The 15,157-nt window shown below is 34.9% G+C and overlaps 1 protein-coding gene across 7 annotated transcripts in view; it reads left to right on the top strand.

The window, feature by feature from the left end:
- Positions 1–15,157, top strand: part of RHBDD1 (rhomboid domain containing 1) — a 51,211-nt gene that overhangs the window by 26,013 nt on the left and 10,041 nt on the right. For all 7 annotated transcript variants that reach the window (XM_080623128.1, XM_080623126.1, XM_080623125.1 and 4 more), the window contains one exon: positions 2,187–2,303. In XM_080623128.1, coding sequence (XP_080479254.1) covers positions 2,187–2,303 — 117 coding nt within the window. The remainder of the gene's footprint in view (positions 1–2,186; positions 2,304–15,157) is intronic.

Raw genomic sequence — 15,157 nt, 5'->3', positions numbered from 1 at the left:
CTATTTAAGTGCTTATGGGAGATTTAACCTTTTGCCTGGTGTATAATACATGTAATAAATTTGGCTATCTGTGAATTACGAAAATTCTCTTTGGTGTCATGGGCTAATGCTGTATTTCTTGATTGATTTTTTTTTTTTTTTTTCCTGAGACTGCTGATTTATTACTATTTGCCTTTAAATACCAACTTAAATAGAAAAACAGATAAATTTATGTTCAGAACAGACTTCATAAACCTACAAGCAAAGGGCTTTCTAAGAAAAAAATGTTTTAAAGTGTAGTTTTAACGTATTTACTGTTTAGTAACTTAGTTGTTTTCTGCAAGTGCACTTCGTGAATAGAGTATTAGGGTGTTTATTTTGATTAATTGGAATACCAGCTGTAACGGAAAAGATTAGGGCAAACTGAGCACTTATAATGTGATGACAGTGTAAAACATCAAACATAAAAATTTACAGTAATAGGACAAACTTAAAATACTACACCCTTTTTATTTCATCAGATAATTTCATGCTTTTAGTATCAGAATTTTCATGGTCTTCATTTATGCAGTTTTTTGAAGCCTCCAGAAAATAAATTCATAGCTGAGAAAAAGTTTATTCAAATTAACATAATGCAGAGGGGAATGAGGAGACTATAGGAAGATTGCATCCTAAGTGTTTATGTTTAGGTTAGATATAAGGTAGAAGTTCTTTACTGTTAGGGTGGTGAGGCACTGGAATGGGTTGCCCAGGGAGGCTGTGAATGTTCCATCCTTGGTGGTGTTCAAGGCCAGGTTGGATGAGGTCTTGGGTGGCATGGTTTAGTGTGGGGTGTTCCTGCCCATGGCAGGGAGTTTGGAACTAGATGATCTTAAGGTCCTTTCTAACCCTAACTATTCTATGATTCTATATCTGTGTACTCCTGTGTAGAATAGTGTGCAGTGTTCCATTTTTCCTGCTTTTCCAGTTTAAGGTAGGATATCACCATCTTTATTTGTCTTAAGTTTCTAGAACTTGGGATTTTTTTCATTAACACAATCATTTTTAAAAAGAAATTATTTATCTCTTCACTTCACAGTCTGTTATTAATCACAGAAACTTCACAGAAAGTTACATATGGAATCCATATAACTGAGGAGATAACACAAGACTCTAATAGATGCTAATAATCTGAAGATGAAGGGAAATAGTAATGCTCAATTTGTTTCATACAAAACCATTTTGAGTTATGTAATTTTGAAAAACTTATGTACGTCTTCTGTCAGAAACTGGCAATGTTTCTGTATTTTGGTTCTTCAAATTCTCTGTCCAGCTGTCTGGAAGAGAACTTAAAATGTCACTCAAAGCTTTTAATTTTGAAGAAGCAAAAATGAAATAGAAAAATGGAACTTCTCTCCTTAGTTTTTCTCAGTTTAGATTTTCTGTGCCTAGGCAAGATCAGGTTGTGTTAAAAGGAAGAAAGCCTTGCTCAATTCTCTAGCTAAGTATTTTTTTTTTAATTCTTTTAAATCCTGTGTGTTTGAGTGTATTATGGGTTGTGTTTGGTTTTTACAAACTTGGTAAATGGCCAGAAATTCTGGGTGTCAGCCGGGTGGGAAACTTAGAGTGATTGTGACATTAGATGAGATCTACAGTGTGGTGGGTTTTTTCCAGGGCAGATGTAGCTATGCAGTAGCACCATGTTAGCTGTATATATTACTGCAAAAACTTGTGGGAATCTTTTCTCACTTGTTTTCTAGGTCCAAACGTTATTTGAATTTATGATGACATTATTTATGGATACTGGGGGAAAGGGGGAGGCAGGTGGAAAAAGGCCTGAAATCTATCTGTTGTTGCTGTTCTAGTGACATGAATAGGTTGTCCTAGTAGTGACAATTGCATGTTAAAAGGAGCTGATGAAAAGTTTCTTTTGATTTCTATGTGAAACTTGTTACTAATAACAGTTCTATGACACAATTAGAAAAAAATAAGATGCTTCATGCATCTTTTTATTGTTGTTTTTCTCTCTCCTATTACCAAGGTCTGGCTTTGTAAATTAGAAATTGCTTCATGGTATATATTGCACAAGTAATTGAATCCTAGTATTTTTTTCTTTTACAAGTTAAAATAATCTGTAGAAGAAAGATAACATAAAGGCGATACCTGATTCCACACTATCCTACTGAGTAGCAGCAGTTTATTTGCTTTATTTTGTATTCATTTTACAGACTATTATGGCTATTCAAGTTATCAGTATGGAACAAGGAACTACTATGATTATACAGGTGGGCTTACTGAAGAAGAGCAGCTTGAAAGGGCAGTGCTAAACAGTCTTACTGAAAGAGGTAGGAATTTTATTGCATTTTATGTTATGATTCATACAGGGGGGGAAGGGAAGATGGATTGCTCATTATTTTTGTTATTTTGGACAAACCTTTGGAAACAGATGAATTTTCCTGGTAGAATTTTTGAAGAATGCAATGTGAGGATGCAGTATCATTCTCTTTGTATAATTGCATTTATTCATATTTGCGTACTGTTTCTTTATCTTGCTACTGTTGTAGTAAAATAAATGCTTTTATTAAAAAAACAAACAAAAAAAACCAAACCAAGAACTTAAACTAAGTTGCTGTGCCAAAAAAAAAATCTTGCAATACTCTAAAAAGTAGCGCGAAGTTGTATAATAGAAAACCTGATGTTGCCAGTATTTAAACTTTGTATGTACGTTTTTGCTTACATAGAAATTTAATTGACAAGCACTGTACTCATTTCTTACTCTTCACACTCTTTTTCTACCATAAGGGAAGCTTATGTTCTAGCTAGCTGAAAGACCTAAAATAATAATAAAAAAACCCCATAGTAATGCTTAAAAATAAAAATGGCCTTTGTTTTTAACTGAAAAGTATTAATTAAATTGGTATAAAATACATTCATTAGGATATATTTTATCTTTTTATAATGCAAGTGCACTTACAATGCAAGGGAACAAATACTTCGTAGAATCTGTTTTTCAGTTTCTGAAAACTTCAAGACTTGAGGGAAAAATCCTGTTTAATAGGACCGGTGGCACATTATTAAATCATCTTGTGCAAAATGTACATCATACAATTATGCAAAATTTTAGTATTGAAGTGATAAAGGACAGAAATGAACATACCATATGCTGTGTGGAATTGAGATAGTTTTTCATATCAAACATTGCTTCCTCTTTAATCTGTTGTGTGTCAATATGGATTCTGGAAATTCAGCCAAAGGCTTTATGTGCTCCTTAACGTAAGAAATCCAGATTTCTTTTAAACTTGGTGAAGCTGCAACATCTTAATAGTAATAACCTGACAATATTTCATCAATGTCATCCTCGTCTTTCATAATCTTGGTACTCTATCTTCCTGGGTGCAAGGAAGTATTGACTGATTTGGAAAAAGATACAGAAGCCTCCACTTGTAACAACAACCCTTAAAATGTGGAGCACCATTCATAAATCTCCACTCAGAAGTTTCATGTACACCAGTGTTACGGCTGTCGGAGAAATAAGAGACAAAATATGAAATGAGTATCTTGACAAATCATCACTTTTACTGTCACACCTTTTGTGATCGTATTTTTTAGTACAAATAATGTCTTGTTATCTGGAAGATGGTTTTAAAAAGTCAGCAGATGAAGTAAGATTGTGAATAGGAAAAGGCTTTTCCAGCTTGAGAAATTCATTAACATATATTTTTTTAAAGTAAATACAGCTTTTTGCTTTATTAAGTTCACATCTATTGTAAGAGTAACCTGGGAGGCAGAAGTACAGACTTTTTTTTTTTGGGGGGGAAGAGAGAGGAAATTATTTTTTTCCTTTATCTTATTTTTTGCATTCACCTCTGTTCTTTTAACATAGTTCTTTCTACCTGTCCCTCAACACTGTGAAGCTAGAAACATAAAAAATAATTCCTACAGCAAGATTATTACTGTAGTTTATTTGTTCTGGAAAAGGTTGCAGTCTGAGCAGTCCCATTTCAATCAAACTGTACTTAAGAAGCTAGTGAGAATCTTAGCTTTCAAATAAACCAATCAGGCAGCATTGAGTCCATCCTGTTTGTCAATAGAAAATAATGAGTTACTGTCCATGGTCTTAGGAATATTTAAAAATAAACAAAGTCATATTGATATGTAATCCTGTGTGATTTTGGGAAGGAGTGTGTCTAAAATGAGCTTTATTGTAAGGGTACTTTTTATTTTACTGTAATTTTATACACGACATTTTACATAGTTTTTAACATTGAGAAAAATTTTTCAAAGCTTTTAACAGTAAGAGTTTTGAAATGTTATCTGCAAGAATAAGCCATGCTTTTGGTATTTTTGAAACTATCAAGGAAACAAAATACAAATAGCAATGACAAATAACTACATAGTATACCCTTTAAAGGCTTTCATGTATTAGTGTGGAACTACTGCAGCTTTCATTTGCAACCTTACATAATCAACATCACTACAGGTAAGTAATTTTTGTCTGCTTATTGTTTTTGGACAAAGATGAATTTTTGACTCTTAAGAAGCAATATATACATTCATTTGGCGAATGAGATAGAATTTAAATAGCATCTCTAAGTATATCTCACTGATAAATGTGACATACCAAGTCCCATTTTTACCTTCAATTTGTGACATCAGCTTTTCATAACACTTATAGTAGTGTCTGTTTTCAGTGTTAAGAGCTTTTAAGCCTCAGGTAAGTTAAGTGGGAAAATGTATCGTTGTATATTGCTTCCAATATAGTTTGTGGTCAAATATATAGAGATGTTATCAGTGATTGCACAGGAGTGCTTTCATTTTGCACCTTTCCTACCTGCTGGAGCACTTTAGTTTGGATAAGACTTTAGAGCTGTACTCTTGAAATATTTCCTTAAGCAAACTGCTTAAAGGTTAATCTTACCTATAGGCAGGTACCTTATTTCACAAAGAGAGCAGTATAGAGCATGTAATTGATCATACCTGGTTTAGTGGCACAAAGGATGAGATGAAATTTACTGTACCTAATGAGTAATTAAGATACTCTTCCCTGTTGGTTAGTTTCAGAAATAATCAGTTTGAATGAGCACTGTCCTTTGAAAGTGAAACATTCTTCCCTAAAGCATGCTATTCACAGTTGCTTGCTATTACATGGATGATGAAACAGGTATTTAACATGAATAAAAAAATACATAAAATAATAGATGAATAAATTGATATAAAAAGCAGGTATCACAAACAAAATTTAGGGTGCTCTTTTGCTTTTTAATAATATTTTCCTTTTTTACCCAACTATGACATTTAAACTATCACAGTTGCCTTGTAGCTTGGACAAAAAAGTACCATTGTAATTTTGACTTAATTCCCCCACTCACTCCTTTGTTGGACAAATGCATTTATTACAGTTTATAGGCCACAAAAATGTACCATTATGGATTTGGAATGTTGATCCATTTCTATAAGTTACTGTGTTAGTGTCCTGCTAAGCTGTTAAGACAATCAGTGGCATAATACAGAATTCCCTGGGTTCAGTTGTTCACAACTGAAAGCTAATATGTATTAAGATATGCATCAAATTTAAGATCAGTAGTTATTCTTGTATAATCTCATATATGGACTGTCTAAACCCACTATAAGGGCACTGCATATCTGTTTATTCCACATTCAGGCTTTTTTGAACTGCAGTTCTATTTTTGTGCTCTATCTGGAAAATTTATAATAATAGCATCTAATGCAACAAAAGAAATTTCTAGGTATGTTTGAGATTTATGTAGGCATTAGTTTTAATACTGTCAAACTGTCATAATGATTTAGGTCCATTTAGGAAAACTAACTGTTATTTATGTTCTTTCCACTCCCAGTTTTAGACAGTCAAAGATATTCAGATACTCAATCAAGAATCTTTTAAACAGCATTATTCTTTTTTTCCAAAAATGCTTTGTGGGGGTGTGTGGGTTTTGTTTGTTTGGTTGGTTTTGGTTTTTTGTTCTGTGATGGTTTTTTGTTTGGTTTGTTTTGTTTAATGTAATTCTTAGCATTCTTAGTCTCATATTTCTGTGTTGGTTACAAATTACAATAATTCTCCCCTTTAAGCCAGGGAAATAATTTTGGATTTGATTTTTAAGATATATGGTTTTCCTGTGAAGTTAAAATATATAGGTGTAATTTTTGTGTAGTATATTAGGTTTTGGGTTAGTTTATATCTTTTTTTGCTAGTATTAGCAGTCATCCTTAAAGTAACCCCAGTATAGGGAGTATGCAGTATCTCTTATCTATTGTTCACTTGCTGTTCTGTTCAGAAAAGATATCTTGATTAGTGTAGGATGTGGATTTGGATTTTTCTTATGGTGGGTGTTGGTATTTCTTCAGAGTGGAACTTGTGTCTGTCTTTCAGTCTCAATAATGTTAAGAATTCCATGCAAGATCATGTCTGCACAAAGGAGTTTTCCTCTTTTTCTTGAGACTAAGTTTTTTTTCTTAGCGTGTAGGTGGTAGTCTTTATAGTTTGTGATTAAAGAGAAATACCTGTAAGTACACATATATAGTTATTTCTCTTATATTTTATGAAACTGTCTATAAATGCGTTTCTCTACTTTTAATTTAAAACAAAACAAAAAAAAAACCCATCCACTCATAGTTTCTTAGATGGCCAAGGATGGGCTAGTCATAGGTCCATTTATAGATATGAAATACCTAGGCATCTGGATTATCTGTTCTTTGAAATTTTGAAGGTTCCCACTTATGTTATCTTCTACTGAGACTGGACTTTCAATTAGTAGTCTATGAAATCTGCCAAATCCATGGAAGGTTGTAATAAAAATGAAACTTACATGATAAGACTATAGAGAAATGATGTATAATTCAATTCTTTTTCCAATCTGTATTGGTTTTTTCCTTTCTGCAATTGTAGGAATGCCAGTCATTGCATTTGACTATAATGATTTTCTGTAGAAGTGTCTTGAAATAGATTATATGCTCAAATATGCAGTGCATGATGTCAGATTAAAATACATTTCATAAAGTCATATGCTAGGACTTGCATCTGATTCTTAAGGCTTTTTGGAAAAATGTTTTCACCCCTGAGTAGAGCTCTTGTTCTGAATATCTTTCTAAATTTGCAGCTGTGCTCTGTGGTCCTGATCACGAGTGCTTTCTTCAGGCAAATCTCCAGAATATTAAGTCAGAAAATTTTTCAACAAATGCTTAGTATAAGTAACAGACCACTTGCAACAAGGATAGCGTGAGTTCTATTATAAATGAGTAACAAATGTATAGCAATATATTTCTGTCTCTTCACAAAAATAGTAGTTGATGTAGGATTCACTTATGTCTTAAATTTTGTGTATTTTGGTGAGGGGCTTGGGGACTGTGTTGTTTAGTTTTCAAGCAGTGCTAGTTTGGCTCAGATACTAAAGTGCAGATAATGCTGTTTAGGACCAATTGTACTTGGTTTGAGAAGAGACGCAGGGGTACAGGGGTACTCAATAGTTTTGTTCAATGTTGATAGTGTATTCAAAAGTTTTAAATTGTGTAAAGGCTTCCACAGAATTGGAACTGGGGAAATCAGTTTCTCCTTTTATTTTCACTGTGTCTTCCTCTTGTCCTGAATGCTACACTTTTTTCTTCATTTCTTCTGTCTTTAGGCTTATTATTACATGTGAGTCCATACAGACCCGGAGAGGCATGATTTCCTTTCAGGAGCAGTGTGTGGAGGGCATTCCTTCCAATGTCTGGAGGAGAATGTATGAACGTAAGAATGCCTTTGATGGATGAATCCACACTAGAAAATGTGCAAACTGCTAATGTGGACCTCAGTAGTTTGAGGGTTTTTTTATTTGCCTTTTCTACTTTCCTATGCATCCTTTTCTTCCTGCCTTTCAACGACCACTACATACAGAAGGGAAAAAGTTCAGCAGTTTTTTTGGTAAATTGGAAGAGCTATGTTCTGTTAAAATATTATTAACAGAAACTGGGTTATGGTCCAATGTACTTAAAAGTTGGTTATGCAAATGAATGAGACTGTGTTCCCTATTTCTGTAATGCGCCTTTCCTGAAAAAGTCCTGTCTGTTGCGGTATACAATAATGCCTGAGGATTTGGGCTTCCGTGGCTGCAGCATTCCCAAGTTGTTAGAGGGATAAAAAGACAGACAATAATTAAAAGTAGGGCAATATTCCATGTGAGTGATAACATGTTTGAAGTTACAATTAAAGTGAAAAATTATGAAAATAGAAAATATCGAAGCATTGTGATACTAGTACATGGAGAACATAATTTCAGATTCAGCTCGACACCCTAAACCAGCAGGCCTTTCAAGGCTGTTTTGCTTGTGTTTTGTCCTGGTGTTTGCTTCTGATTTGCCCTGGATTATAGCACTATGCTGAGATTGTTGTATTCAGTATTTAACATTCTGGATGTGCTGGCTGTCTTTTGCAGTGCAGCACATCTTTCATTCTTTCTATCAAATGCTTGGTAGTATATTGGGTATTTTTGGAATCACTGCCTGAAAGGTTAACTTCCTTTGGTCTTTGGCAATAGGCTGACAGTGTCCTAACTGTTCTTAGGTTCTGATTATTGCTACAAAAGATTTTGAGAGAAGAGTTAATTAATGATTTTATTTGCAATAAAAAGGTTTATAGTACTGACATAAGATATTTATTCAGCTAAAATGCGTACAGAATGCTGGTTTCTTTTTTTTTTTTTTCTTTTTTTTTTTTTTTTCTCCCTGTGACTTCCTAGGTAAGTGCTTCTGAAGGTACTGTCAATGCAGCTATCTTTTGGATGATTTCCTTCTTGCCAAAGTTTGAACTGCTGAAGACAATTAAAATAGGAAGAAAATATGTTATTAAAGAAATAGTTAAATCTTTGGCTGTAGCTTGAGATGTTTTTCTTGCATTCACACTACATCTATTATAAAAGCATGATTTGCGAGTGGAGGTAGAGGCTGTTCTTGTGGATTTTACCCAGGACTCAGTGATACAAATGGGAGTCTCTCCACTGGGTTCAGTGGCCTCTGGACTTCTAGTATTTTATTTCTTTTCAGTTTTGTTTGGTGGGGTTTTTTTGTTGGTTTTTTTTGGTGTTTTTTTTTTTTTTTTGGTTTTTTTTTTTTGTTTGTTTGTTTTTGTTTTTTTTTTAATACTGCTCAGTAACTTGAACTTTTTCCTTAAAGAAACAAATGTTATTCCTTTCACAGAGGGTTTGACAGGGTCACGTGCTGGAGAACAGGCAGTTCTACTTAACAGCTGTGGGTATTAATTAGAAGGAGCTGTGTGTGTGCTACATGAAAGCACTGTCTTCTACTCCAGAGAAAGTGGGAGTTGCTGTGGAGTGACTCCAGTCTGCATTGGTGTTTCTGTCCATCCGTCTGGGTTTTAGTCTTGGCATTGGGAAATGGATATTGTTTGAGGTTTTCTTTGTTGTTGTGTATCTTTGTTAGGCATGCAGAAATGCAGTAAGGGAAAATCTGTGGTGGTTTTGGGGGGGAGGCGGGGACGGTTTGATTTTGTGTGTTTGTTGTTTGGGTTTTTTTGTTTGGTTTGTCGGTTGTTTGGTTTTGTTCTTTTTTGTTTTGGTTTGGTTTTTTGTCTGTTTGTTTTTGTTTTTTCCCCAAAATGTGATTTTATATGTTTTTATGCATGCTAACAAACTTGGTCTGGGGATGCTTTTAGAGGTAAACTAAGGTCAGTGAACATTCATTCATAACCATAGATTTGCCCATTATTTACTATTTTAACTCTTGTTTTATCATTGGCTTTAGTCTATAGACACTTTATTCCGTGGGAGTCTCTTAAACCTCTTAAACCAGACATTCTGAACCTTTTTCTGAATGTCTGACTGAATAAATCAGTAATTTCTAGTAGCTTCAATAAAACAATAGATATATAAAAATAACATTTCCATATTATATGTTGTCCAAAATAATGCTTGCATCCTTGTGTTCTGAAAGCTGTGTTCTGGTTTGCTTCCCTTCTATCCTTTGTTTTCTACTTGGAGTCTCTAGCTGACATTTTAAAATAAATCTAATAATTTTAAGCTTTACATAGATTCCCTGTTGCTGTCAGATTGCAGCAGTAGGATTTAGGATTATGCTCAAAAGAAATACATTGGGAAATTTTCCTTCACATTGAATCTGATATGCCTGTGCAATGTTGTAGACATTGCGAGCAAGCTCAGCGTCCCCTGAAAGCTGGTTAGACATGAGCCAGCTCTGATCAAGAAGTCTTACTTTCATTATCTCAAGAAGTTTTACTAATGCAGTTAGTTACATTTAGAAAGCTTAAGAACAGTCAGATATGACCCTTTTCATTTAGTCAATTTTTGACACATTGCTATGGCTGATAATGCTTTAAAGAATGGATAACGCATTTATTTAGTACTTTTTTTAAACTTCATATGAAGCAATGTTTGGATGAAGATTAGAATTTAGTTGAAAAAATACAGTTAGGTTCCAGGATACCTTTAATAACAGTTTTAAAGAGAAAAACAAAGCCCATGTGCCTTTATTTAATAGAGAACTTCATGTTTGTAATTAAATAATTTGCCAAAATTATTTCTGATCCTGATGGTATTTGGGATTTTTAGAGCTACTGAGACCCATTAGCACATAGTGTTTAATTCTTGTTATTTTAGTTCAGTTTTTTTAATAGATTATAAATACACTAGTAAGGACATAACTTGTGCATGACTTCAAAGTTCTAAGCAATTCTGTAGGGGTAATGAGATTTAATTTGCATTCTTTTTGCCAGAGAAGCTTTCAGCCTTTTCAGTTCTATTTTGTGTAACTGATTATCCTGTTTTGTTCTTGCTGTACTCCCTTAGATCTCATTTTTAGTGCTTTACTTCACTGTATTTTTGCTGATATTCTTTACTTCTTCTATGCAGCTTACTGTAAAAACAGTTTCAGAGAAGAAAATACAGGTTATGTGAATAGCAAAATAAGTAATTTAAGTAATTTTATCAAGTAACAAATGTCTAAATATGATTTGTGGGATGAAATTGGAAAATATGTCTAAACATTAGTGAATATGCACTAACAAACCAACCAAGGAAAGAAGCTGCATAAAGAAGAGTATGGAATAATATGAGGTCTCCAATTCCAGATTTTTCAGTGAAGGACATACTGCAGATGTTTGAAATAGATGAACATAAATTAAAGAAACAAGGAAAAAGATACCTTGCTATTTGCAGCTGAACAAAAGACTTCTTCTAGATTATGATAAATACACAGCCTACCTGAATTTCTTCTTGTAACTGAAGTTATTCTTAGCTTTCTTACTACTCTGAAGAGGAACAGATGTCTATTTTTTAACCTAAAGATAGGTTAAGTAGTCTATGTATGTCAAGGGGTTTTTTTGAGTTGCTTAGCAAATGCGTTTAAGTACTTGGGAATGAAAGATATATTAGGTTTTATGTATCAACCATTTTAAATTTAATAGTGAGTTTAGCCTGTGTAGGAGAGCTAAGAGCTGGATAATTATTACACGGTTGGGAAATGAAAGCGAGATTATATTACATCATCTCTCCTGTAGTATTTTTAGCATCCAGCTAAATGGTAGCTGGAGGTAGCTACAAAGCTAATTTCCTTAGCTCTTTTCTGGAGGGCGTCAAGTCCAGCAGTGGTCTATATCCTCTTATTTCTGCATTGTAGTGCTGATTATTTGTTTCAAATGCACAATCTGAGTGTGCAGTTAACTTGTTGCGTATTCTGAGGCAGTTACTGATAGTCTCTAAAGATGTTACCAATGTGCTTCTAACAACTTTTGTTACTTCAACAAGAGTCTGTTATTTTGTTGATATTGGTACCACAAATATGAGATTTTGAGGCATGATTAAAATAATCCTCTTTTAAAAACAGGGGAGAGAGACTCTGTGTTCAAGGTTGATCTCACTTGCTTATCTAACAATCCAGTTGCATCTGTGCTAAAAGCAAAATCTTTCAGGCTGTATAGCATGTCTGTATTTTGCAGAGAGAAAGATGAGAGAATCAAAGATTTGCTATTTTATAGGTTTTTTTCCAGTTGTAGTTCCTGTCTGGGTTCTAGTGCAACATAAAAGTGTTTTGTTTGCCTCAACTCTTTCTGGAAGCCTCCTAGTCCTTCTAAAGTAGGAGAGGAGGAAAGATGATGTTGCATGTGCACTTCCTTTCCTTAGGATTCTCTGTCCAACTCAATAAATCAGAAGGTGGCTGCTTAAGCTCACCTTAAGACAGCACACTGTGCATTTGACTCTAGGTTCTCTGTGCCCTCCAGTTTACTACTTCCAGTTCCATATGCATCAAAAATATCTGATTATGCATTAAAAATACATGTTTAGATGTTTATAAAAACTGAGAAAATGCCTAAGCGTTCTTAAATAGAACAGTAAATATTGGTATTTTGTATTAAAAAGTAAGGTAAATCAGGTGTATACCACAGATAAGGCAATGTGATACATAGTATGTAATCTGTAGCATGCTGAAGAATAGTTTGTGAACTTTAATTATATCCTGCTATTATATGAGCTAGCAGAGCATACTATTTATAGAAGAAATACATTATATAAAACTGGTGTCAATGAAAGCCAGGCGAGTGTTCTATGTTGTTATGACATGCGATTAAATATTTTCAAACCACCAGTGCTAAATAGGATCGATAAATAATATAAATCTTACCAATTTTATCTATCTTAATCTGTTTCCTGAGGAATGCCATTCTGGGACCCCCCAAAGGACATAAACAGATTTTTTTCCTGAGAGGTCTGTACTGAAGTATTCCATATGTAGTCATCTTCCCACACGTTTTTTCGTATTTCCATTCTCTTCATTTCAGGGGGAGGAAAATAGCCTCCTCTTTGTGAGCCACAAGAAGGTTACCTAAGGGTAGAGACTCAGATGGTTTATACTGTCTATATTTACTAGAAAAAGGTTTGAAGGGGCTGAACAGCCATCCTCGTTTTGGTGATCTATCTTTAGACTTGAAACAGTTCCTAGAAAAAAGATTGGAAAAGGTTGATGGGTCTGTGACCTCTTAGGCTAACGAATACAGCATTTCTTACTCCTTTAACAACAACATAGGTACAGATGCTGACACTGTTGTATAATCAGACACGATAATATAGAAGATGCAGTGAAGCTATTGAGCTGGGTAAAATGGTAACATCTGCATGAGATGATCCTAACTGTCCCATTTGCAAGTACCCAAACTAACAGTCTTTGAGCATTTTGCTGGCTGCAGAAAACACAATTTCCAGAAAAAGAAGAGGAAATCCTACAGTGATCTTGCTGTGAATTATAATATATTTATTAATATTATAAATCATAGAATGATTTGGGTTGGAAGGGACCTTCAAAAGTCTTGTCCAACCCCCCTGCAGTGAGCAGGGATATCTTCAACTAGATCGGGTTGCCCAAAATCACATCCAGCCTGGCCTTGAATATCTCCAGGGATGATGCATCTGCCATCTCTCTGGGCAACCTGTGCCAGTATTTTAGCACCCTCACTATGAAAAAATCTTCATGTCCAGCCTGAATCTTTCCTCTTTTATATTAAAATCATCACCACTCATCCTATCACAACAGACCCTGCTGAAAAGTCTTCCCATCTTTCTTATAGGCCCCTCCTAAGTACTGAAAGGCTGCAATAAGGTGTCCCCAGAGTCTTCTCCAGGTTGAACAGATCAAACTCTCTCAGCCTTTCCTTATAGGAGAGGTGCTTCAGCCTTCTGATCCATTTCTGTGGGCCTCTTCTGGACCCTGTCCAACAGGTCCATATCTTTCCTGAACCTTGGCTGTGCTAAGGCTACGCTTCCTGTCATTCACACCTTTCCAAGGCTGGGAAAATCAAGCCACTATTATCTGTGTGTACACTTGTACATTAAATTATTATATCTGAGGCATCTGTTAAGGGCTCTCCTCTTGGAACAGACAAGTCTTTTCTGTTAGATCAGAGCTCTCTGAGTTTTAGTTAGCTATATGATGGCTCACTGAGTTAAAAAGAGATTACCATTTGTCTGTACTTATCTTCCACAACAGTTATTTATATGATTATTTTCTACAAAAGTAAGAGGGGTTTGGAAATGAGAAGTTTGTCCTTTGCATGGGTATGGAAGTGTTTGTGTAGTTTGGTGTTTGTATGGGTAACACATTCACTAGTACCAGGAGGATCATGATGCTGAAAACTGTAAGCTAGTCAACTGAAATATTCTAGGTTCTTCTTTTAACACAACTAAAGGCAGCATGCAAAAGAAATACAGGCACCCTGCTGTGTCATACCATCACTACGTATTTCTTACACTTATGTTCTTTTATCTAGCAACATCAGTATTTATCAAGCGCCTAATTGCACATTCTGCCGGTCAGACTTTCACAGTTTGGTAGCTTGATAGATTATTCCTGAAGCTTACAGAAACTGTTGTGCAAATCCTATTATCTAATCTAAAACTAAGGCCATTATTTCAGAGAGGAGGAAAAATCAAGTGAGTGTGTTTGATGTAACACTTCTGTGGCTTGAACTACAAGCAGAACTTAAAACCCATGTGGAGATTTTTGTCTGTGTGACTCACCCTGTAAGATGATCAGCTGATTTTTTTTCTTTCTTAAGTTGAATTTCGTGCAGGGAAGCAAAAACCACACACTTCACAGATGTTATACGGTATTATTGCACTGACAGAATGTCGTGTTTCAAATTGGCCTTACCTCTGATCTTGATGATTAGAGGGTGGTGTATAGGTGAAGACTAAATGGATGGCTCACTTGCACTGCCATCTGTCTCAATAAGCTTTGCTTTGCTGTCGAGCAAGGCGTGTGGTGCCACAGATAGATCAGTCTCTCCGGTGTTTCTGTGAAATCCATGTGCTGCTTTGTGGAGTGGTCTGTTTGCATTTGCAGTGAAGTTTGGATGGAGGTTCACATGTCGTATTCAAAAGAGAAGTTCTGAATTATATTTTAGACTCATGTAGCTAGGACTTCTAATTCCAGTGATGTCAAATATGCCCCTTTACCTGAGTGCTGTCTTAGCGGCACAGAAGTTGCCTTCGATTCTGGGGCTTGGGTTTTCTTTTCTTGGTATCTACTGATAAGAAAAACTAATACTTCCCTTTACATTTGGAGGCTTGCCATTTCCACCAAAAAATATTCTAAGTGATGTTGCTAACAATGTTAGGGTTTTTTCATCTCTTCCTGTCTGCTCTTCTAGATCATGCATCAGGTTGACAGCATTTTAGTATTT

Source organism: Psittacula echo, assembly GCF_963264785.1.
Source record: "Psittacula echo genome assembly, chromosome: 7".
NCBI lineage: Eukaryota > Metazoa > Chordata > Aves > Psittaciformes > Psittacidae > Psittacula > Psittacula echo.
Note: the sequence above shows the minus strand (reverse complement) of the source record. Positions and strands in the feature narration are given on the sequence as shown.